The sequence below is a fragment of the Anabrus simplex genome, chromosome 8 (assembly GCF_040414725.1).
Source record: "Anabrus simplex isolate iqAnaSimp1 chromosome 8, ASM4041472v1, whole genome shotgun sequence".
In the NCBI taxonomy this organism is placed as follows: Eukaryota; Metazoa; Arthropoda; class Insecta; order Orthoptera; family Tettigoniidae; genus Anabrus; species Anabrus simplex.
In genome coordinates, this window is record NC_090272.1 from 103,323,022 (window position 1) to 103,347,754 (window position 24,733).

At 38.6% G+C, this 24,733-nt stretch overlaps 1 protein-coding gene across 2 annotated transcripts in view; it reads right to left on the reverse strand.

Moving 5' to 3' along the window:
• LOC136878856 (caprin homolog) overlaps positions 1 to 24,733 on the reverse strand; it is a 100,082-nt gene that overhangs the window by 63,028 nt on the left and 12,321 nt on the right. Inside the window, exon 1 of one of the 2 annotated variants that reach the window (XM_067152396.2) lies at positions 8,492 to 8,828. The exons of the other annotated variant lie outside the window; for it this stretch is intronic. Within the exon in view, the coding sequence (XP_067008497.1) occupies positions 8,492 to 8,539 (48 nt within the window). The 5' untranslated portion in view covers positions 8,540 to 8,828. Of the gene's footprint in view, positions 1 to 8,491; positions 8,829 to 24,733 lie in introns of those variants that run through there. 2 annotated transcript variants of the gene reach the window in all.

Below are 24,733 nucleotides of genomic sequence, written 5' to 3' on the forward strand. Positions count from 1 at the left end.
ATGATACAGATACAGCGATATCCTATTACCCAAAGCAAACTTTCCATGCGGAAAATCATCATAATAGAACTGGTGAAAGGAAATACTTGATTCAGGCATTCATAGGCTATATCTTCAGTTAATAATAATAAGCATAGAACCCTTTATCACTATTCAGAAAACTTCCAAATAAATTTATTTTTGTTTACATATGAAGGGTTTCATCAGAGATAGTCATAAGCCACAAATATGCCTTTTTTAATTTTTAATTTTTTTTTTTTTTTTACAGGAGAGCATTTTCAAACTTTGATAAAATTCTATAACTGAGAGACAACCAGGATAGCAGATAACTTTGGATTACAATATCTTAACTTGCCACCAAATATTACCCAAAGATATGTATAAATGGCATCTGTTGAAAAGCATCACAGCCATTAATAAAATTTAAAATCACTCACAGTGTGGCTTGTGACTATCTCTGATGGAACCCTTCATATTATGGGAACATTTAGGATAATGACCTTTAATCAGAGCCACTTGGTAATAACTATGCAGGACGGTTTTGTCAATAAAGATGCCCAGATTCTTAAATGGTATAATTTTAATTCCTTGCCTGAAAGGTCAGTATCGCAGGCTTCTGTTCAGTGGCTGGGTTGAGGATTTCAGGGGCATTTAATAAATTCCTCTGGCTCAGGGACATCTTTGTGTTTGTCTTAAAACATAACTTTTCATATACCTATATACCACGCTACCAAGTACAACAGAAACATGCAATACTGAAAACATGCTTCGTCAACATTTAAAATCCACGGACTGGCCGGGAATCAAACCTGGAGCCACTGGGAAAGATGCAGGTACGTTACCCTTACACCACAGAGGTGGTTGCTACGTGCTATTCCATTTTTTAAAAGCATGAAAAGAAAAGGTATAAAATGTTCCTTAAAAGTTAAAGTAGTTGCAGGCATAGATGCAATGCCAGCAGAATTATGGAATTATGTAAGAATGGTGAAACATCGTTGGAGGCACCGCATAATCTCATTACAGAAGAATGTATGTCCAGGCTGGAAGAGATGCTACACAAATCAGAGTACTTTGAATGTAATGCCCAAGAAGCGAGAATAACTGAAATCTGTGACAGCAAAATCTCTTCTATCAATTGGTTTAAAATACAGTACCTTAATGTCATAAAATGAATCTCTTTCTTCTAGTAAAAGAAGGAAACAACACTTCCACTACCACCACCACCACCACCACTACTACTACTACTACTACTACTACTACTACATAAAAACACTTCCGAAAGTTTATGCTAGCAATATAGTACATAATAAATCCACAACTTTCTATATTACATTATCATCGACTCCTATACATGAAGCATGACTAACTAACATCTAACCAACATAGTAAACATGAAAGTAGAAGTGGAAGAAATGATGTTCTTTCTTTTAGGATGTACCAGGAAAAGGTAATCCAACTCGGGGTTCTCCATTGGCTGGGCCTTCTATATTGTGCTGAACTGACAGCACTGTTTAAATAATTGTGAGCAAACAGCAGGTAGAGACCCTCTTTGGAGGCAGCTCTACTCATGGAGTGGCGCCCCTGCCTATGTGAGTTCCAGAGCACACTGACCCGGTGTGTAGAATCTGGCAAGGGTCCCAGCTCAGGGTTACGAGTGAAGACCTCAACGACATCAACAGCGGAGTGGGTGACCTTCGGTACGGCAGAGATGTTGGAAGAGGTAGCACTGTATTTGGGGATTAATACAAGTACAACACACAAAGGGCACGACAGCTCCACATGTTAATGATGGTACCCCGACAGCATCTGTTCCCCATGTTAGGGGCGGCTGAATCACAACTCACCAACACGTTTGGCAAGCGTGGTGTTTTATTGCCAAGCACCTTCCATGAACTCCTGTGACTTTGAGTCTTCAAACGAAACGAAACTACCCCAGGTGAGTAGAGTGAAAGACTCAGAATATCACACTGATAATACATCACTCTCCCTTAAGGATTCTGGGGGAGGCAAAATTTTGAAAAGAACGACTAAAAAAGTAAGAATAGCCACATACAACATGATAAATATGAGACTAGCTAAAGACCTGGAAAGACTAGATCTAGAACTACATGACATAAAATGGGATATTCTAGGTATTTGAGAGACTCGTCTTCAAGGAGAAAAAACTGAGACCCTTCCATCAGGACATGTCATATTATGTGATAATGGGGATGCTTCAACACATGGGGTTGCTATTCTTGTCAATAAAAATATCAAAGAATTTGTACACAAGATGATGTGTGTTCCTCTCAGAGTGATATATATAGCCCTCAAATTGAATAGTAAATTCTCCATACAAGTCATAAAAGTCTATGCTCCGACCAGTACTTCTGATGAAGAGGAAGTGGAACAGCTGTATCAAGATATCACCAAAGTGAAAAATTCATAAAAGACAACTCTGTATCATCATTGGAGACTTTAATGCAAAAGTGGGTCAAAAGAAAATCAGAGACCCAGAGAACATTGGTACATATGAACTAGGCAATTGAAACGAAAGAGGTGAAAGATTGCTAGAATATCTCATAGCCGAAAATCTATTGCAAGAACTTAAAAAGCCCATCCAATGAAAATGGACATGGAAGAGCCCTGATGGACAAACCAAAAATAAGATATTTGCCCATCCTCCTTGTTCTCCTTTATTTTTTCCTCTGAAAGTTACTCTTGGAGATGATCTTCAGTTTCATTTTAGATAAGTATTGGTCCGAGTCGAGGTTGGCCCCTCTGAGAACCCTAACATTTTGGATTTCCTCAAGAAATTTCCGCTTTATCGCAACATGATCTAACTGGAATTCTCCCAGGAGAGGGTTACGTGATATCCACGTCTTCTGCTTTATTGGCAATTTCTTCAAGGTAGTTGACTTCAGGACCAAATTGTGCACCTGCATAATTTGATGAGCCTGACACCATTTTAGTTGGTCCTGTTATGTGCTAGGTAACACCCCACTATGTGCCTGAACCTATTATCTCTCCACTTGGGCATTAAAATCCCCTAAAAGGATGACGTTATGTTTATCGGATATCTTCTGGATCGTGTCATCTAGTTTATCCCAGAATAGTTCTACCTTCTCCTTATTCTTTTTGTTGTCAATGTTTATAGGGATGTGAACATTCGAAATTGTATATACTTCGTTGGTGGACTTAAACGTGAGTGTGGATAGCCTTTTAGATGTAGACTCAAAGCTTGTAATGGAGTCTAATACTTTCTTGTCGATTACGAAACCTGTCCCAAGATGGGGAACATTTTTCATAACTCTTGTCCCTGTCTTCCCCGTAACTATCCTGAATCCTCCCGATTCAAAACTGTCCTCATCCAAGAATCTGGTCTCTTGCACAGCCGATATGATGATTCTATGTTCATTTAATGTGTCTATTAGAAAGTTTCCCCACTTTCAAAAGCGAATTTGCATTAAAAGTGGCTAAGTAGTTTGCTTTCCTGTATTTTATTTTGTTTGAGCTTCCAAGATGCTCCGATTCGTCTTTGCGTGACGTTGCAGACTCCCCAGAACCCAAATGTCTGCTTGCGCACTTATGTGCACCTGGGTTAATTAGTTTCACATCACATTTTTCCATGATTGATAATTCTTTGAATTCTGGCGGTGACTTCTAGAGTCAGCTTTTCTTAAAACCGAGGATGTTAACCGGGGAGGATTATTCACAGCCGCCAATTACATGGAGACAGACTCTGACCAAAGGCCGCCCAATTTGGGAACAGTCGCTTTTGGATTTTGATTTGATTTTTAATTTGTGGTGAACTCCACTAGGCTCTTCCGCTCTCTCTGCCGCTGGGAATCAGATTCCTCTTCCGCCTTTGAGACCGTTGTCCAGATTTCACCTAGTAACCCTAGGCAGGGGCCCTTATAGTGTGCTACCATCCGGAACCTTTTTTGCTAGGGGCTTTACGTCGCACTGACACAGATAGGTCTTATGGCGACGATGGGATAGGAAAGGCCTAGGAGTTGGAAGGAAGCGGCCGTGGCCTTAATTAAGGTACAGCCCCAGCATTTGCCTGGTGTGAAAATGGGAAACCACGGAAAACAATTTTCAGGGCTGCCGATAGTGGGATTCGAACCTACTATCTCCCAGATGCAAGCTCACAGCCGCGCGACTCTACACGCACGGCCAACTCGCCCGGTTATCCGGAACCAGATGGACCCTCGTCTTTCCTCATCGCTGGAAAGCACTTATTTATATAATAATTCAAGTTATCTCTGTGGCCTACTAGTGGCCATGATGCTGGCTGTAAAGTAATATTGTAATGCTGAAAGGTGCAACTAGTGAAGCGAAGATAATTAGTAGCCATGTTGTTGGCTGTAAAGACTTAACTGACAAATACATTATTGATATAGAAATATAACTAAGAGCATAAAACATTTTCCATAAGATGTTACTCTGTAACATTTCTACTGATAAATTTTGTTTGATTAAAAAGTGTGACCAAAGAGTTGAAAGGTTAGTAACCAGGAAAGAATAAACACGAACTATGTGATATTTTAGGCGCTATCTTCTAACTTCCATGGTGACCTCATTTTTCTCAATGAGGGAACAGGATACTAAATTACGGAACAAGCGACAATCACATAAAGAGACACATAAAAAGTTAACCTGACTAACCGCTTCAACGAACAGGAATCCACATCACATCCAAAGAAATAGAAAAACTACACACACTTCCAGTCCTCCCTGACAAAAGCTGCACCTACAACCAAAAATTCGTAAAAACAAGTAAGAACAACATATTGTATATATATTTACAGGAGCTCTTTCCTCCAGCAGATTTATTATTCGGATGTCCGGTATCTTATGATAATACCGTGTGTTGACACTTAGTATATATTGTAAATATGTACTATATTTTTGTTTTAGATTAACTTAACAACAATAATAATAACAGGGGCTGATGACCTGTGTTGTTTGAGTCATTAGTCCATAAACTAGGTTGATGCAGCTCACCATGCCACCCTATCCTGCACTAAACTTTTCATTTCTATGTAACTACTACTTCCTACATCTACTCTAATCTGTTTGTCATATTTATACCTTGGTCTATTCCTGCCGCTTTTACTACCTACACCTTCCTCAAAAACTAACTGAACAAGTCCTGGGTGTCTTAACACGTTCAGTGCGGATCACGCGCTGGGCGCATGACGCTACCTTATAAGCACGTGCGGAGCACGCGTCTAGCACGTCACTAGACGGTTGCTAGGAAATGTGAATCACAGGTTTCCCGCAGGGTAAGAAAGGCTCTAATTGTCATCCCACACATTGTGTAAGTCCAGTCTACTAGCAGATTCATCCATAGCCATATTAGCACATGCGTATTCTGTTTCCTGAGTATTTCCTCTCCAGAGTTGTTGTAAAGTAAAGTAAACTCGTGTCCTCATCCCGAGGTGGTGCAGCTCTTTTCAGGCACACACCATTAGAGGTGAGCTGCATGTACCATTTCAACCACATACCAGCCCTCCTGCCATTCTTAAATTTCTGGCAAAACGTAAACTTGTGTCCTCATCCCGAGGGGTTGGAGCTCTTTTCAGGCACACCCCCATTGGAGGTGAGCTGCATGTACCAGTTCAACCACATACCAGCCCTCCTGCCATTCTTAAATTTCTGGCAGTACCAGGAATCGAACCCGAGCCCCCAAGGACGGCAGCTAATAACACTAACCGTTACGCTATGGAGGCGGACAGAGTTGTTGTCATACGTCATCATTAATTTATGAGATCTTCAAGCAGCAAGACCACTTCAATGCGAGGTAAGACACTGCATTTTCTGTTTAATTCTTCAAGAGAATTACGAGAGATTCTGCTTTTGAAATAAATAAATTCCACTACTGCAATATGTTCAGTAAAAGAACTGAACTTGTAATTTATTCTTGCATCATATATGTGTATAACACGAAAGAACTTCTAATTGTCATTTATTCCTGCATCACATTTATAAGTAACTTGAAAGAACGTGCAGTAATCATTTTTGACTGCGTCGTAATGCTTATGTTATCATTTTATTCATATTTTTTTCAGATGGCCGACAATGTGGTTCCTTCAACATCACGAGACCCACCCAATTAGCCAATTTCATTTTTGTTTGTCAAATTCTGCAATAGAGAAGTGTAAATATGAATATATTTATGTCTGTAACATATGCATTTGTTTGCTATCCGCGGTAAATAATGCACAGTAATCTACCAACGCGCATGGCGCATGATCCGTCTGGTGACCAGTATTACTTCTCTATTTCAAGCACCGTGCAGGTCACGCACCAGGCACGTGAGTGGGATAAGTCCACGAGTTCGAACTCGTCCTACCAACGTACAAAACTTCGGTAATTTCAACTTTTAAAGAGTCCCACACAAATATTTTGCTCAGGTTGGTGGGTATGTCACGTTCTGCTAATACTCAGTGAACATGTTAAGAAGTGCCCTATTTCTGTCTCTTCTTCTGGTCAAATTTCAGCATATCGATTCAATATCTCTTCATTTGTGATTCGATCTACCCATCTCACCTTCAGCGTTCTTCTGTAACACCTCATTTCAAAAGCTTCTATTCTCTTTCTGAGCTAGTTATTGTCCATGTTTCACTTCCATACAATGCCACACTCCGGATGAAAATCTTAAAAAATGCCTTTCTAATGTTCGAAGTGAGCAAATTTCTTTCCTTAAAAAGGGTCTTCCTTGCTTGTGATAATCTGCATTTTATACCCCCTTACTTCTGCCGTCATTTGTTATTCTACTACCCAAGTAACAATATTCATCTATTTCCCTTAAGACTTCATTTCCTAATCTAATTATTTTCTGCATTACCTGACTTCATTCAACTGCATTCCATTACCCTTGTTTTAGATTTACAGTATTTATTTTCATCATGTACTTCTTCTCCAAGACTGTGTCCATACCATTCAGTAATTTTTCCAGATCATCTGCAGACTCAGACAGACAGAATAACAATATCATTGGCAAATCTCAGAGCTTTAATTTCCTCTTCTTGGTTTGCGATTCCTTTTCCGAATTCTTCTTTGATTTCCTTTACTGCCTGTTCCGTGTAAATACTGAAAAGGAGAGGGGATAAACTGCAGCCTTGCCTCACTTCTTTCTGGAATGTTGCTTCTTTTCCACTGCCTTCAATTCTTATTGCTGCAGACTGCTTTTTTGTACAGATTGTCGATAATTCTTTCTCGGTATCTGATCCCGATCACCTTCAGAATCTCAAATAGCTTGGTCTAGTCAAGATAATTGAATGCCTTTTCTAGATCTATGAATGCCATTAATTCAATCCTCTAAGATCTGATGTGAAGTCAGGATTGCGTATTGACCTTTGTTCCTTCCTTCCATTAACTGCGGACAGGAGCCAGTTGGGCTTAGGTCAGATTTATGGCTTTATGGTCTCAAGGCTCTTTATATATAGCACAATTCTCCCATACCACTGTCAAGGGTCACCTAACAAGCAAAAATAAGAGTATACCTGAGTGAAAATTCATAAACTTCATTATCTGCACCCGCAAATTATTATCCGAGGATACTGTAAAATATTATTAGCAAAATTATCTGCACTGCTTTACAGTTAACATCCGCCAAGACAATAACTTCCGCATCCGTGCAGGGCTCTAACTATGCAAGATAAAAGATATTGCTTCCAAATGATAGCAACCCATGGCCAGAAAGGAATGCTGCATAGATCAGAATACTATCGTGCACAATTCTAAGGACGAGTACACTATAGAATACTATACAACAAAACTAGTCTAACACAGAAAAGCATGAGGTCATATCAGAGGTATCTTCTGTACCACTGGATGTCTGATATTAAAGTTCTAGGATTTGTTCGTCATCAAGGTTTCCCACTATAACTTACAAAACCAACTAAGCACATTTAACAAAAAATGTTACACTTAAGACACCCATGGGTTCAGAGGACCCAACGACTGTTATTTATAGCAGACCTAGTACAACAATGAACTGAGCACAATGGACACCCCAAAGCTGACTGAAGAGTGGGAGCATACTGTACATAGTAACCCAGCTCTAGGCTACCAACTGCTGACACAGGAAACGGAAAACAAATTTGTCTCTGGTCCCCTGGGCCCATGTGTGGTAGTTATGGGTTAAATGACAACAGTCAATCCCATATGGCAGCTAAATATCATAGTTTGAAAACTGCATATCATACTTTCAAGTAGCCATGTTTGAAGCATGGAAGATATTCACTACAAACTCCACATTATCAACATGCAATGAAGTATAAACACAGGCACTGAGTTAAATTTAACTTAACAAAATGTTAACAAAATTTTGGTTTCAAACTATGTCTACATGTGTGCAAACTTCCTTCCCTACCCTCCTCCCAACCCATCCCTCCAAAATAAAAATAATATAACACCAAGAAGAGCAACGTTGTGTTTATAACATATTTATAAAGATTATGACAATAAGATGTAAATATAATTTATCACTTTCACTTACTTGAGAGAAAGGCACAGTTGGAATCTTAACTAATACTTTAGATGCCATAATCCAACTTGTCACTTTTTCTAGCACTGCATTTGAAGGTAGTTTACTCCAAATCTTGTGATGACAAGAATAACTGAACACATTTATGAGTCACATGCACTAACTTCTCTCTGACTCATATGAGAAGAGAAGGCAAAACTGTGCTGTGCCAAGCCTTCTTTTGACCTTCATACAATTCACAAACACACTGTGTGCTGGAACCTGGAATTGTATTACCTCACACACTTTTCTAAGTCTCTTACACTTATAGCCACAAACTGGCCTATGTTTAGATATAGCATACAGGAATAAAGCACATTTTTATATGAATCAGATTAAGCACATAACAATGGCTCCAATATGTTGGCATGGCACTGCAAGGGGCAGCTACTAGAGTATTGATTATTTGAAGTGAGGGGATGGGAATGCCCAGCCCTATGATATCTCTCTCTCTCTCTCTCTCTCTGAGCACAGAACATTTATCTCAAGACATTTAGTGAGAAAAAGAAGCTTAATGTGTTTCTACTTCCCAAAAATATCCAAGAATACTATACCATTAATTCTATTTTCACTGCATAATCAGTGAACACAAAGTCATTTTAATAAAATTTAATCACAGTTTCAAATCAGAAGTAAAACTGAATTTACAAATCAGAATCATATCCTCTTAGAAACACCAAAAATGTTAGCAAAAAGCACAAATGTTTACCAATGTTCCAAACAAGAAATCACCTAAATATCATTTTGTGGAAGTAGTTTCATATGATCATTAAATAATTTGACACTGAAGAGATGATATAATTATCAGTAGATTCATTACCATCATCTGCATATCAGTGAAAAACCTGCAATCAGCTTTTATATAACCGATTCACATGTTTTACAAATATTGGCAATAGAAATGAACAACAAGTGATAAAGTCGAAAGATAGGATCATAGAAATAGGATAAACACAATGAGAGGTCATTGTGGGAAGAGGAAACAAGGACAAACATGAAAACACAAAAGTACTGGGACTGAGCTCATCTATCTCAAGATGTCAGTTTTGAAGAAGTGGAGATTGCCTTTGTGTTTTAATGTTTTTATGTTTGTCCTTGTCTCCTCTTTGCTTCGTTTCCCCTGTTTACCCTGTTCTGTGTTCCTTTTCATAATTCTCTGTGTGTGTGTATATATATATATATATATATAACTTCATTATACAAATATTAATCTATAAGAATATGAACAGTATTTAGAAGTCTTTTTTTTCATTAAGAATACCCTGAATGGACAATGATTTGAAAATATGGCATTAATAAGAGAAATCTGAAATATAGATCAGTAATTAAAAAAGACATAAGCATTGGATCAGTAAAAAAACTTATTAACATAAATACAAGATGCAAAACTCACAAGGGGGCATTCCCTACTCGTCACCACTGATTTCGCTCAAATTTATAGAACATGCAGGGCTTGGCTAGAAATGAAAGTACCCGAAGTGGGAACTCCAGATGGCCAAGCATATAGAAAATAAACATAAAAATAATAATGCTGAAGCGGCTCTCACACCGTATAAGCCACTTATGTTAGTGCACACCCCGAGCAGTTGTTGGGGGTGTCAGTAAGAGCTCGTACTGATAATTCGATGGTCGGGGGTTCAACTCCTTGTGTGGAGACTGATTTTTTTTCTGTCAACTTTTATATTATTCATTTTTCAATTAAGCAAAGAGGTAAATAATTCATGTTATTTATTTATATGCAAAAGGCATAGAAAAGGTAAGAAATTGGGATTTAATTGTCAGACATTTTTACCTGTGCCAAGAATCTATTGTTTGTGTACAGCCGCCAGGAGCAAACTTCACTTGTCAGGTGAAAACAAATCTTACAGCAAAACGACTATTCACGTTTATGGCACATTCTCCAAGGAGAGGAGATAGCCAATAAATGAGAAAAAAGAAGAATTTCTGTTTGAACATGTCGGGAAAGTTCGCAACTCCAAATTTTCTACAATTGTGCGCTCATTTAAAAAAATGACGTCCTATATGCCTTTTGCATACAAATAAATAAATTAAAATAAATGAATAATATAAAAATTGAAAAAAAAAAATTCTCCACATGGGGAGTCGAACCCACGACCATCGAATTACTAGTCCAAGTTCTTACCACTATGCCAACTACTGCTCGACGTACGCATTAACGTAAGTGGCTTATACAGTGCGAGAGCCGCGTCAACATTATTATTTTTATGTTTGTTTTCTATAAGCTTGGCCATCTGCAGTTCCCACTTTGGGTACTTTCATTTCTAGCCAAGATCTGCACGTTCTATAAATTTGAGCGAAATCGGTGGTGACGAGTAGGGAATGCCCCCTTGTCAGAAACTACCAGACAATAATCCACCTGAAGGCTTTATATGCAGCTGAGAGTTTGAACCTGATAAAAAGAGGATTGGTCAAGAAGTTAGAACTAGTGAACAGAAAGATTCTGAGGAAGATACTGGGACCTTGAAGAACAGGGGATGGATCGTACAGAAAGAAAGGAAACCAAGAATTATATCTCAAGATGGAAAAGATCTCATATACCACCCGGAAGGGGAGAGCCATGTTCTTCGGACATATCTACAGAATGAACTCAGGAAGACTGACCAATCAATCATTTTTTTAAATCGGGAAGTAAGTGGTCCTGAGAGTAGGGATACCAGTTGCTATCGAATGGGAGTGGGCATCTCGGACATATTCTGAGTCGTGGCCCTCCTTGTGCTCAGGCGGCTAGGACTAAACAATTCACAGGTGGTCCATAACCCTTTAGAGGAGAGATCCTCACTTGGACTATGTGCAAGTAGGGCAGCATCCTGCTTCATGAATTTACCGAGCTCAGAACACTTTAAGCAAGCCTCGGACCTATGGGAGTAATGGAGTCCCACTCTCATTTGACAGGCGAGGGACTCCTTGGAAACAACTTGGCGAACGAAATGGAATTCGATGGGGAGCTATCAATATTAATGGGGCTTATGGAAGAAAGAAGGTAGAACTGGCTGAGTCAGCAAAGAGGATGCATCTGGATGTGCTAGGAGTAAGTGATATTTGGGTAAGGGGAGATAATGAGGAAGAGATAGGAGATTATAAAGTGTACTTGACGGGTGTTAGAAAGGGAAGGGCAGAGTATGGGGTAGGGCTCTATATCAGGAATACCATTGCACGCAACATAGTTTCTGTTAGGCACGTAAATGAGCGAATGGTGTGGGTAGATTTGTCAATAGGAGGAATTAGGACAAGAATTGTGTCCGTATATTCACCATGTGAGGGTGCAGATGAGGATGAAGTTGACAAGTTTTATGAAGCATTGAGTGACATCGTGGTCAGGATCAACAGCAAGGATAGAATAGTGCTAATGGGTGATTTCAATGCGAGAGTTGGGAATAGAACTGAAGGATACGAAAGGGTGATTGGTAAATGTGGGGAAGATATGGAAGCTAATGGGAATGGGATGCGTTTGCTGGACTTCTGTGCTAGTATGGGTTTAGCTGTTACGAATACATTCTTCAAGCATAAGGCTATTCACTGCTACACATGGGAGGCTAGGGGTACCAGATCCATAATAGACTATATATTAACAGACTTTGAATTCAGGAAATCTGTTAGGAATGTACAAGTTTTTCTCGGATTTTTCAATGATACAGACCACTATCTGATCTGTAGTGAAATAAGTATCTCTAGGCCTAGGGTAGAGAAAGTGAAATCTGTCTGCAAACGAATAAGGGTAGAAAATCTCCAGGACGAGGAAATTACACAGAAGTACATGGATATGATTAGTGAGAAGTTTCGAACAGTAGACAGTAAGCCGGTTCAGGATATAGAAAGTGAATGGGTGGCATACGGGGATGCTGTAGTAGAAACAGCAAGGGAATGCCTAGGGACAACTGTGTGTAAAGATGGGAAAAGGCGAACATCTTGGTGGAATGATGAAGTGAGAGCAGCCTGTAAACGTAAAAAGAAAGCTTATCAGAAATGGCTCCAAACAAGGGCCGAGGCAGACAGGGATTGGTACGTAGATGAAAGAAACAGAGCGAAACAAATAGTTGTGGAATCCAAAAAGAAGTCATGGGAAGATTTTGGTAATAACCTGGAAAGGCTAGGTCAAGCAGCAGGGAAACCTTTCTGGACAGTAATAAAGAATCTTAGGAAGGGAGGGGAAAAGGAAATGAACAGTGTTTTGAGTAATTCAGGTGAACTCATAATAGATCCCAGGGAATCACTGGAGACGTGGAGGCAATATTTTGAACATCTTCTCAATGTAAAAGGAAATCATCATGGTGGTGTTGCAAACAGCCAAGCTCATGGGGAGGAGGAAACTGATGTTGGTGAAATTATGCTTGAGGAAGTGGAAAGGATAGTAAATAAACTCCATTGTCATAAGGCAGCAGGAATAGATGAAATTAGGCCTGAAATGGTGAAGTATAGTGGGAAGGCAGGGATGAAATGGCTTCATAGAGTAGTAAAATTAGCGTGGAGTGTTGGTAAGGTACCTTCAGATTGGACAAAAGCAGTAATTGCACCTATCTATAAGCAAGGGAACAGGAAGGATTGCAACAACTATCGAGGTATCTCATTGATTAGTATACCAGGCAAAGTATTCACTGGCATCTTGGAAGGGAGGGTGCGATCAGTCGTTGAGAGGAAGTTGGATGAAAACCAGTGTGGTTTCAGACCACAGAGAGGCTGTCAGGATCAGATTTTCAGTATGCGCCGGTAACTGAAAAATGCTACGAGAGGAATAGGAAGTTGTGTTTATGTTTCGTAGATCTAGAGAAAGCATATGACAGGGTAACAAGGGAAACTATGTTCGCCATACTGGGGGACTATGGAATTAAAGGTAGATTATTAAAATCAATCAAAGGAATTTATGTTGACAATTGGGCTTCAGTGATAATTGATGGTAGAATGAGTTCTTGGTTCAGGGTACTTACAGGAGTTAGACAAGGCTGTAATCTTTCACCTTTGCTGTTTGTAGTTTACATGGATCGTCTGCTGAAGGGTATAAAATGACAGGGAGGGATTCAGTTAGGTGGAAATGTAGTAAGCAGTTTGGCCTATGCTGATGACTTGGTCTTAATGGCAGATTGTGCCGAAAGCCTGTAGTCTAATATCTTGCAACTTGAAAATAGGTGCAATGAGTATGATATGAAAATTAGCCTCTCGAAGACTAAATTGATGTCAGTAGGTAAGAAATTCAACAGAACTGAATGTCAGATTGGTGATCCAAAGCTAGAACAGGTCGATAATTTCAAGTATTTAGGTTGTGTGTTCTCCCAGGATGGTAATATAGTAAGTGAGATTGAATCAAGGTGTCGTAAAGCTAATGCAGTTAGCTCGCAGTTGCGATCAACAGTATTCCGTAAGAAGGAAGTCAGCTCCCAGACGAAACTATCTTTACATCGATCTGTTTTCAGACCAACTTTGCTTTACGGGAGCGAAAGCTGGGTGGGCTCAGGATATCTTATTCATAAGTTAGAAGTAACAGACATGAAAGTAGCAAGAATGATTGTTGGTACAAACAGGTGGGAACAATGGCAAGAGGGTACTTGGAATGAGGAGATAAAGGCTAATTTAGGAATGAACTCGATGGATGAAGCTGTACGCATAAACCGGCTTCGGTGGTGGGGTCATGTGAGGCGAATGGAGGAGGATAGGTTACCTAGGAGAATAATGGACTCTGCTACGGAGGGTAAGAGAAGTAGAGGTAGACCAAGACAACGATGGTTAGAATCGGTTTCTAACTATTTAAAGATAAGAGGTATAGAACTAAGTGAGGCCACAACACTAGTTGCAAATCGAGGATTGTGGCGACGTTTAGTAAATTCTCAGAGGCTTGCTGACTGAACGCTGAATGGCATAACAGTCTATAATGATAATGTATGTATGTAAACTCATTGCTTACGCTATTATACAAGGCTGGGAAATGAGCAATGAGAAGTGAGAAGTGGGGTCACTGAATTTAGTTTTCATCTATCCCACTAGGATTGCCTTTCTAAGACAAGTTTTGAATGTCTTTTTATGTCCAGCATGGATCTTGTGACATGTGCTTGTGAAAATTCGCTATTGTATAGCTAAATATGATACTCGCTAGAAGGGCAAACAGATGATGATGATGATGATGATGATGATGATGATGATGATGATGAAGAAACCATGTGTTCTGAATGTTGCTTATGATAAATTTTTGTTGTAGTGCAAATAATCTGTCAATATGATGTTAACATATCTTGTTGGAAACTTATTTACATCATATCTTGAGGTTATGAGTTGTCGTAATCTGGACCCAGTCAACACAAATTTATACAAATTTGCAAAGGTGTTTTAAATTGTTTGTGAGAATCTATAGTCAGTTTATACACATGTAAAAGCTAATACTTAAAAAATAGTATTTGTAATGGGCCTCCAGTTCAGAGTCATCATTTGAATCTCACATCACTCACTACTTGGCCTAACTTAGCTTTAAAACTTTTCTGTTCAAAGGTTTGCTGTATGTAAAATAATATGACACAGGAATACTGTAATGTGTAGAAAGACCTTTGAACAGAACGCAGAGCAATCTATTAGAAAGCTTGTCATCAATACAGACTGCATCTCTCTCTACAGTACGTCAGTCATTCCAAGAAGCTTATCCAAATTCCTGTCATAGACCAGCTTTGATTTCATTGCCATCTCATCTATGGTGAGAGAAGCAACCTTTTCATTATCGTGCTGTAAAGATTTATTTTCTGCAATCAGATGAGCTCATACAAAAGAAGTAATTCCTATCTCTCCTCTGGAATGGTCAATGTAAGTTGCAAAAGGTGCAAAATATTAAGAGATCTTAGGAACCTGTAGCCTTTGGATGACCTGTTGGACAGTAATATGCAAACCTTTATAGTATTCTCTCTGAATTTAATTCACACTTCTGTTTACAAAAAGCTTGAATCTGCTCAATCAAGAAATTTGCTTTCAGATCACCTTGTTCAGTTAGTTCTGTAATTTTATTTAGTCCATGTTGATTTTTTTTTAAATTTTTAAGTTGATGCATCCTTTTTTTTTTAAGTGGTAATATTTGTCAGCTTCACTGTAAGTGCTGTTTGCTTCCTACATTTTCTAACTATTCTTTTCAGTTTCAAACCTACTTTAGTGCTATACAGTTTAATAGAACACTCTGTGCCTGTGGTTTCATAAAATGGTTCACTGATAATTACAGGTGGAGTGTCCTCCTTATCACTGGTTGTAGATATGGTTGGTTCTACATGTATTTCAATTTTCTTGTAGAGTTTATCTTCATTTCCCACTTCTGTAGCCTTCCCCTTATGTGATTATGTTTGTTTGTGTCCGGGATAACTTGAAATACAGATTGAATGTCATTTCGAAAGCAGGATTTATAGTGCTGTATTTATACTAATCTCAGTCCTTAAAATGCCTACTGCAAACAGTGGAATGCACACTAGGTTTCCACAGAGATCCCAGTCTATTTCCTTGATGAGAAATTGCCAAACACCATTTAGTTTTAAGTTCCTCATTTTTTGGAAATCTGTGAAATGAAATACCGCATCCTTTTGAGGTCCTTGATTTACAGTAAGGAACACTACAGTACACAATGTTTTTTAAGAAATATCCGATGTTCATATTACGTAAATACGGTCATTAATTTCAGTCACTAAAATTATAATCACCTGCACTAGCACAAGAAAGGTCATAAACTGCAAAATTACATCTTGACACGCTCATGAATGTTTGAATGATATAACTAAGAAGAGTGCACCTAGCGGCAAAACGATGCATTCCACGAGCCCGAGCTGAACCAGTTTCACGGCCATCGAGGCCTTGTATTTCCCAGCCTTGTATAATAACATAAGCAAAGGGAAAACTACAGTGCGCTGGTACTGGGAGGTGAAGAAGGACCTGGAAGAAATGGGAATAAAAGGAATGGAAATCAGCAACAAGGATGCTTACAAGTCGAGGATCAAGGCCACGAAGAGGTTTCAAGGAAAAGTTTGATCCCGTACCCAAGAGCCATGGACAGAAGAAAGGAGGAGATTGCAGAGTGAAAGGATGAAGGAGAACTGGACAAGGATTAAAGCCCAGAAACAGACGAAGCTGAATTCGAATTAACATAGTCCATAGTTGGCCAAAACGAAAGAAGAAAATACAAGAGGAAATCTCTGTTTCATATAAATATTGCTCTAATACATTGGAAGTTTAAGGAGAAAACTTAAAATCTGAAGTATATAAAAAAAAAGGGAATATCTGTTGTATGGATTTTTGTGAAAAGCAATTAAAATAACAAAACATTCATTCAAGAGGAGAGAAATAATTTAGAATTTAATGTTTTATAACCTTAATCACTTTATCTGACCACTCACATCTTCATCAGGGTTCTAAAAAGTAAGAGAGATATGACCCCTATCCCAAAGTCATAAATACACATGTCAAAATAATTATACAAAATGGTACAAATATTAAGTGTTTTTGTATTAATAAAGGAAATATTTTTCCTAAACATCCAAATTCGGAATGATCTGAAATTGAAATGAGCCCATTGTCAAACATTCCACATACCTACAATGCCAATATAAAACTGCCAAAAGAAAAAAATGTTAACATTTGCTACTATCGTCCATGAGACTTGTGCTGGGTGTTATGAGTTTGTTTTTAATCAGCTTATTGTTCTGGAACAAACTTTCAAGATTTTATAATGTACTTTTGGAACTGCCATGTGGAGATATTACCAAACAGTTCTGTATCCTGTCAGCAATATGAAGCTTCCTAAAAACTCAGTTATGGAAATTGCCAGTAGTTTTCAGCAGGTAGGATTTTGATTGGTTAAAGGAACATCAGAAGGTAAACCCTGCATTTCTATTGGACACATTTTATGTTTGCCTATTTTCTGATTCACTACGATTGCTGGATGCTTTGTGGGAGTGCATGAAAATTTGTTGTCTTTTCTTGTGGACCATCCTACAGGTTGGATGTATGGGCTGTGAGCTTCACTCACTTGGGGAGTTCCAGCTCTCCTTGATGGTAAGTACTCTAGTACTTGCTAATTTTCAGTTGTAACTTCTTTAAAATTTAATGTAACCTGTTTTCTAAAATGCAGCAGTATACGTTCTGAACCACATAAAACATGCTTAAAATATAGATCATTCATCACTAAAACAGTGATCTGTGACTTTTCCATGCAAAACTCTGCAGTTGCCTGCTAGCGTCATTAGACGGTGATATATTGTATTTGTACTGACAACTAATAGCCTATAGCTAATATAGCTGCAGAACGATTGTCTCTCTTGCAGTGTTCAGTTGCAGAAGTAGAGGTGAATTGATCCCATGAATGGCGTCGAAATATCAGAGACCAAGTTGTGATGCGCTGAATATGGAAACACAATCAGAGTCAGGAAAATGGAATTTGTGAATATATTATATAGCATAATGCAGAATAAAATGGGGATGACACAGAAATGTATGAAGTTATGCTGGATAGATATACTGATTTTGAAGGAGAGAGGAGAGAAAGCACCTGCACCTGAAGGTGGCTGTTCAAGCAATACAAGACTTTCATCTCCAGAGCAACGGGTACCGTCAAAGCTAGTGTATTGGAAGATATTAATGATGGCATACTGAAGAACATTTACGAAGACTATTACAATATTGTGGCCTCAACTCCAACAAAAAGAACTAAATGCATTAGACGAAAGTCAAATTGCAAGTTAATTTTAAATCATGTGACTAGCAAATTACAAGAAGGAGCTCACTTCAAAGGAAACAGCCTGTCACAATTACAAACATTAAAAGACCATGCAATGTCCTAATTAGATAGATCATATAGTTCACTACTCGACATCTGCAAATGTGGGCACTAGAAGTGTCTAAAATGGTTGGCCTGGACAATTTCAAAGGTCTGATTATTTTTATTGACAATCTTAAGACTGAATATGGTATTTCATCCAAACATATTACTACATTTGTCACATGTAAGAACATAGAAGAAGATAATAGTAGCCTATATATCGCAATGCACAAGAGTTTGTGGAGAAACTGAACAGATTTATACCATGACAAAGGAAATATTTGAAACAATGACAGATTTCATTGTGAAAAGTCTTCAATGTCAACAATATCTCACAGAAGAGAGAAAACTACAGCTTACATGTTGCAGTCTGTACGTAGTTCTACACACAGCTATATAACCGACTAGCTGATTTGCAATGCCAATAAGAATGGTCCGTTATTGGACATCATAAATTTTTCAGCTAACTCATCCTGGCTGCCAGCGTTTCACCCCCGTGTGCTAGGCTGGGCTCATCAGTTGGTACCTAGCACACCTACCAAGATGCATGGCTAGTGCACACCGTGGAGGCCACTGCGTAGGCTAATTGTATCCAGCGGCAGTGCCAATGCACTATGACCGACTTTGTCTCACTAACAAAAATTGATGCCTGCTTGGCCATCAAATGATATAGATGTTGATTCCTGTAGGGAATCAGAAACATTTGTTCCGAATGAGTAAATTTATAATACCAATAAGAATGGTCCGTTATTGGACATTATAAATTTTTCAGCTAACTCATCCTGGCTGCCAGCGTTTCACCCCCGTGTGCTAGGCTGGGCTCATCAGTTGGTACTGTACCGGTTACGACCTGTACATGCATATTTTTTGAGAGATGATCGTATTTTATCACCACGCGTATTGCTCCGTGTAAGCCTGGTTTGTTTACATTCAGCAGGACGAGCAAGCAAGCTGAGAACAGCTGTATGCGTGACGTAGCCGCAGGGGCTAGTTAGATCATCCGCCTGTCATGCCACGTGTAGCTAGCCTGAACTCGTATGTTCCAGATTCAAGCGTCGTACCTTCCGGAACATTCGATGGAGAAAAAATTTATAACTCCTATAATAATTGTGGTAGCGACTTGATCAACATGTCATTTTAAAAGGAATTACATGAACGTCGCAATGCTTGAATTTCAAGAAAATCCGTCAAGGGATTCAGGAGATAACCAGCTTCACGGCATATGTGACGTAGTTGTCCCAAACCAAATATAAGGAGGGCTCCATATAGCCTGATATCTCAGTCTATCAGTGACAGTCGAGTAGTTAACGTGGCCCTACTCGATCTTCGTGTGGTTATAGTCTCACTGAGGATCTCTGAATTCTTCTAAGTCTTTATAAATGGGACTTGCAATATTTACGAGTGTTGAGGAACTCTGAATTTTTCTAAGTCTTTATAAATAAGATTTGTAATATTTACCAGTGATGGACTTTCACTTTTCGCCAGTGATTATTTAAAGACTTGGCATATTTACCAGTGTTGGACTCTAACTTTTCGCCAGTGATTATTCGAAGACTTGTAATATACACGAGTGATGAACTCTAAATTTATTCGAAGTTTCCATGAGCATAGACATGTGATCTTTGCCAGTGATTACTTAAAGACTTGTAATTTTTTTCATTGATGAACTATGACATTATTGAAAGTCTTCATGACCACGGACTTGTCACTTCCATGAGTGTTAAAGAGTGGATTCTTAAAAGTCTTTATGAACTTTGTCTCGTGATTTTACTAGTGGTGAGAAAACTCATTACTCAAGGTTTTCATGAAATTTGATTTATTCTGCGAGTGACGAAGAGCACATTTTCGGAGTTTACATTGATTCTACCAACCTCATTGTACTTGGGTAATGTGATTACCCTCAACATAGTCACGAACCAGCGGAGGTCATCACGAGCATCGGGAACTTGAGGCGTATTCCATGCAACCAACCTGGATGGTTCGTCCGCATCTTGATGGAGTACTTGGGCATCTTCCAGAACGTGTTCTAGCTGGTGCGGCCTGGTGAGCTGGAGACCCGGGCCATTTAAAGGACAATGTGGAAGACAACCCCTATCTACCATGAGGTGATGTGCAATTTATCATGCATTACATGAATAAACTCTTATCAAATCAGATTCAAATTTTTCTTGTAGATAGGACCCTGCCTCCTGTACCAAGCTCTAGCTATTATTCATCCAGTTTAGCCCTGAGAACTATTCCATGCTTGCGTTAAAAATAAATCTTAAGTCGGGCTCTTTTACTGGTACAGTACCTAGCACACCTACCAAGACGCATGGCTAGTGCACACCGTAGAGGCCACTGCGTAGGCTAATTGTAGCCACCGGCAGTGCCAATGCACTATGACAGACTTTGTCTCACTAACAAAAATTGATGCCTGCTTGGCCATCAAATGATATAGATGTTGATTCCTGTAGGGAATCAGAAACATTTGTTCCGAATGAGTAAATTTATAATACCAATAAGAATGGTCCGTTATAGGACATTATAAATTTTTCAGCGAACTCATCCTGGCTGCCAGCGTTTCACCCCCGTGTGATAGGCCCAGCCAGGATGAGTTAGCTGAAAAATTTATAATGTCCAATAATGGACCATTCTTATTGGTATTATAAATTTACTCATTCTGAACAAATGTTTCTGATTCCCTACAGGAATCAACATCTATATCATTAGCTGATTTGCTACGGAATTTTAACTGTATACAGCATTCGAGGCTAGGTAGTGTACACGTTGTAAGCAAGATTGTATTAAATTGAGCTCTTAACGCTACCCTAGAAACGCAACGGAGAAGTCATCAAACGTCTTTTCTCATATGAAAACTGGGTTAAGGAATTTTCACTGTAAAGGTAGGCCAGCTTGCCTACCATTAGTCACCAACAAATGCGTTTTATTAATTTTTGCAGAAAAATTTGAAGTAAACGAGAAGAATCCCTTAAATAACCTGCAAAAAGAATTAAAATCAATAGTCAATAATAGTACTTTCTTTTGCAATTAATTTGAAAAGAAAAACTCATTGCCTGGAACCCTAGGTTACCTGTAGTGAAATGTTACCAAAAATTCATAAGGCTAACACCCTATAAGACCAATTATTAATTTTAGGGGTAGCCCGACGAACAAATTATCTCAATTTATTCAAGATTTCCTTAGTACACATTATCACTACCAAGCGAATAAAACGATAAATAACTCCATAGAACTTTGCGAAAGAATAAAATACATAAAGATACCAGAACACCACAAGATCCTTTCATTTGATGTCATCAATATGTATACCAATATCCCCGTTAAAACCACTATAAGTTTGATACGGAATAATTTAACCAAATTCAGTAAATTAAGCTTTGGTGAAATGGATGAGTTTATAGGCCTATTAAAATTCTCTTTAAGTAATAACTATTTCATTTTTGAGAATAAAATCTACCAACAGACATGTTTACCTATAGGAGCACCATCTTTGAGTATTTTAGTGAACATATATATGGACCACTTAGAACACACATGTCATATATAAGATCAAAGCTATAAAATACTGGACATGTTACGTCGACGATGTGCTAGCCATCATAGATAGCAGCATTAACGAAGGAAAGGAAATTCTGGAACTACTCAACAGTTTAGATCAGAATATTAAATTCACTATGGAAAATGAGAACAATAACTCGCTTAATCATTTAGACATAACACTATCACGTCATAAGAATAATCACCTGGCATTTAACATTTACCGGAAACCAACTTACACTGCTAACACCATTAAACAAAATTCAATACATCCTAAACTCACAAAAAAGCTGCCTACAATAGCATGTTAGAAAATGCTTTAAAAATCCTGCTCTCAAAGAAAAATTTGAAAAAAGAAATCAGGACCATCCGTGAAATAGCTTTGAACAAAATAAACATATTACAATGCCAACAACTACTTTAACGAAAGAGTCAAAAACTAAAGAAAAATATGCCACATTCACATTTAGCAATAATAATATACAAATAATCACCAACGTCCTAAGAAGGATCTTGATCTATTGTAGTATAATTTTGATTCTAGTCTTTGTGATGGTTACTCATGGCAGAGAAACGATTATATTTTAAAGCATTGCGATGATCTGTACATCTTATGAGGGAGGTCCTACCAGTTTGTCTGACATAACTTGACCTGCATCCCTGACATTCCATAAATCTCTCTCTCCCAGAATTTGTGTATTTATTGCTAGTATTTACTGTGTGAGAGTTAAATAATATTCTTTCATTAGTGTGGTTAGTTTTGAAAGCACTAGTCCACTAGTCAACATTTTAGATAATTTTTACATCAGTATGGATCAATATAAGAACCCAGCCCTCAAATTAAATGAGACAAATGAAAAAAAATAACGTAATATGGGAAACTTTTATTCTGATCATTTGTAGTAAAAAACATGAACATAAGAACTCACAATTATTACACTCAGTTTCAGTCACCGCCCCCATTATTCCGCACATTCCTATTCTCCCACAAGCCCCACCCCATTTCCTTGTAGCAAAACGTCTTGCGCCTCGACTACGGGAGCAAGTCAGTCGAGAGCTGGACTCCGCAGTCAGAGAACATGGGTGATACAAGCGGGCCACGTAACGTAAGTTAATTTTCATTCATAACTTAATCTAAATGTTGTTCCCGTTAGTCACCATTTTTCAACATTTATTCAATTTATATTATCCATTTTACAGACTAAAAATCAAGACGGTTCAACTTCAATACTGCTTATGTCGGAACACAACAACTAAGCCAACAGTATATAGATACCAGTTGAACCACAACAACAAAAACGTTGAAACAGAAAGGCCTCCAGCTCAAGACTGTTTTAACGATTAACATTTCACAGTTTTTTAAACTTCCATCATGCTTTAAAAAAAACCTTTTAACTAACATTTCATTTTGTGTATTTCTTATGTTCTTAATTCATTATACGTGTCTTACTGAGGATGACTCAATGCTGGGTCGAAACATGTCTATGTTCGAAGTTTCATCTTAATTGGATGTAAAATATATAGTACTGACTAGGAGGATGAAAATAGTTTTGTACAATTTTGTAAGAAATTCAACCATCTGAGCCACTCAGCCCAGCAATAGACCATGGAAGATTATTGATTAAAATGAGGGCTACTGGACGAGACAAAAGAGCGACTGAATGGGTGGCTAAATTTCTAGAAAATAGAACTCTGAGAATCAGAGTTGGAAAAGCATTATCTGATCCTGTAATGATTAAGAGGCGGGTCCCACAAGGCAGTATTGTTCTATCATCTGTTGCTTCAATTTCAAGTTCTGTTCTGATGTATCTTTCATTTTAACACATTAGTGTCGTTTGCCTCATGTTTCTTCCTACTAGTCATCATCATCATCATCATTTAACAGTGTCCAGTTTCCCGTGTGCAGTGCAAGGGCGCTCTCCACTTATATCTATGCAAGTACACTTCTTCAACTTTGCACAATTACACTCTTCTTTCTTGTAGATCTTTTATTTGGGAGATCCATCGTGTCCTTGGTCTGTCCCTAGGTCGCTTTCCCTCCAGATCTCTGTCAAACCATTTTCATGCTATCTTCTTCAGATCCATCATCTTCAAGTGACCAAACCATCTCAATCTTGACATTGCTAGAATTTCATTGAGTGGTTTCAGTAGGATGTCTTCATGGACCTTTTCATTCCAGATTTTATCTCGTCTAGTTTTCAGCAGCTTTCTTCTTCCTCTTCTTTCCTGGCCGTATGTGTACCCACAATGGACGTTCCCAAGTATAACTCAGCGTCGGCTCTTCTGATCCTCAGAGAGTACTCCCTGCGGTTGGATGTCTCTGCCACTGGAATGCCATTTCTATTCAACGCCTTTTCGGCTGTATACCACCATGTTGCTCTCAAACGTCCACGTCCGCTCCTTGGCTCCTTGATTACAAGAGCTCTCTTAACGGGATGATCTTCATCTTGACGTTGTACGTGTCCATATCAGCGCAGCTGATACTCCTCCAATTTCTCACTGATAGGGACCGTATTAAATGATCCTCGTATATGCTCACTGCGCACTAGGTCCAATAGGGTGACACCCGCTGACCATCGCAGCATCCACATTTCCATTACATGCATTTGTTGATCATGCTTCTTTCGCCTTGTCCAACACTCGGAGCCATAAGTGAGGGCAGGTCAAACAACAGTCTTGTATATCTTGCCTTTGAGCTTTATAGGCATCCTTCTGTCACATAAGATGCCTGTCAGCAAACACTATCTGGTCCACCCAACATTGATGCGACACTTCAAGTCATCATCAATTGTTGTATCGGTGGTAATAACTGAGCCCAGGTACTAGAATTTATTCGTCATTGCCAGTGGTTCATCCGCTAAGAAAATTGTATTGAGTGGACCTTGAACTGC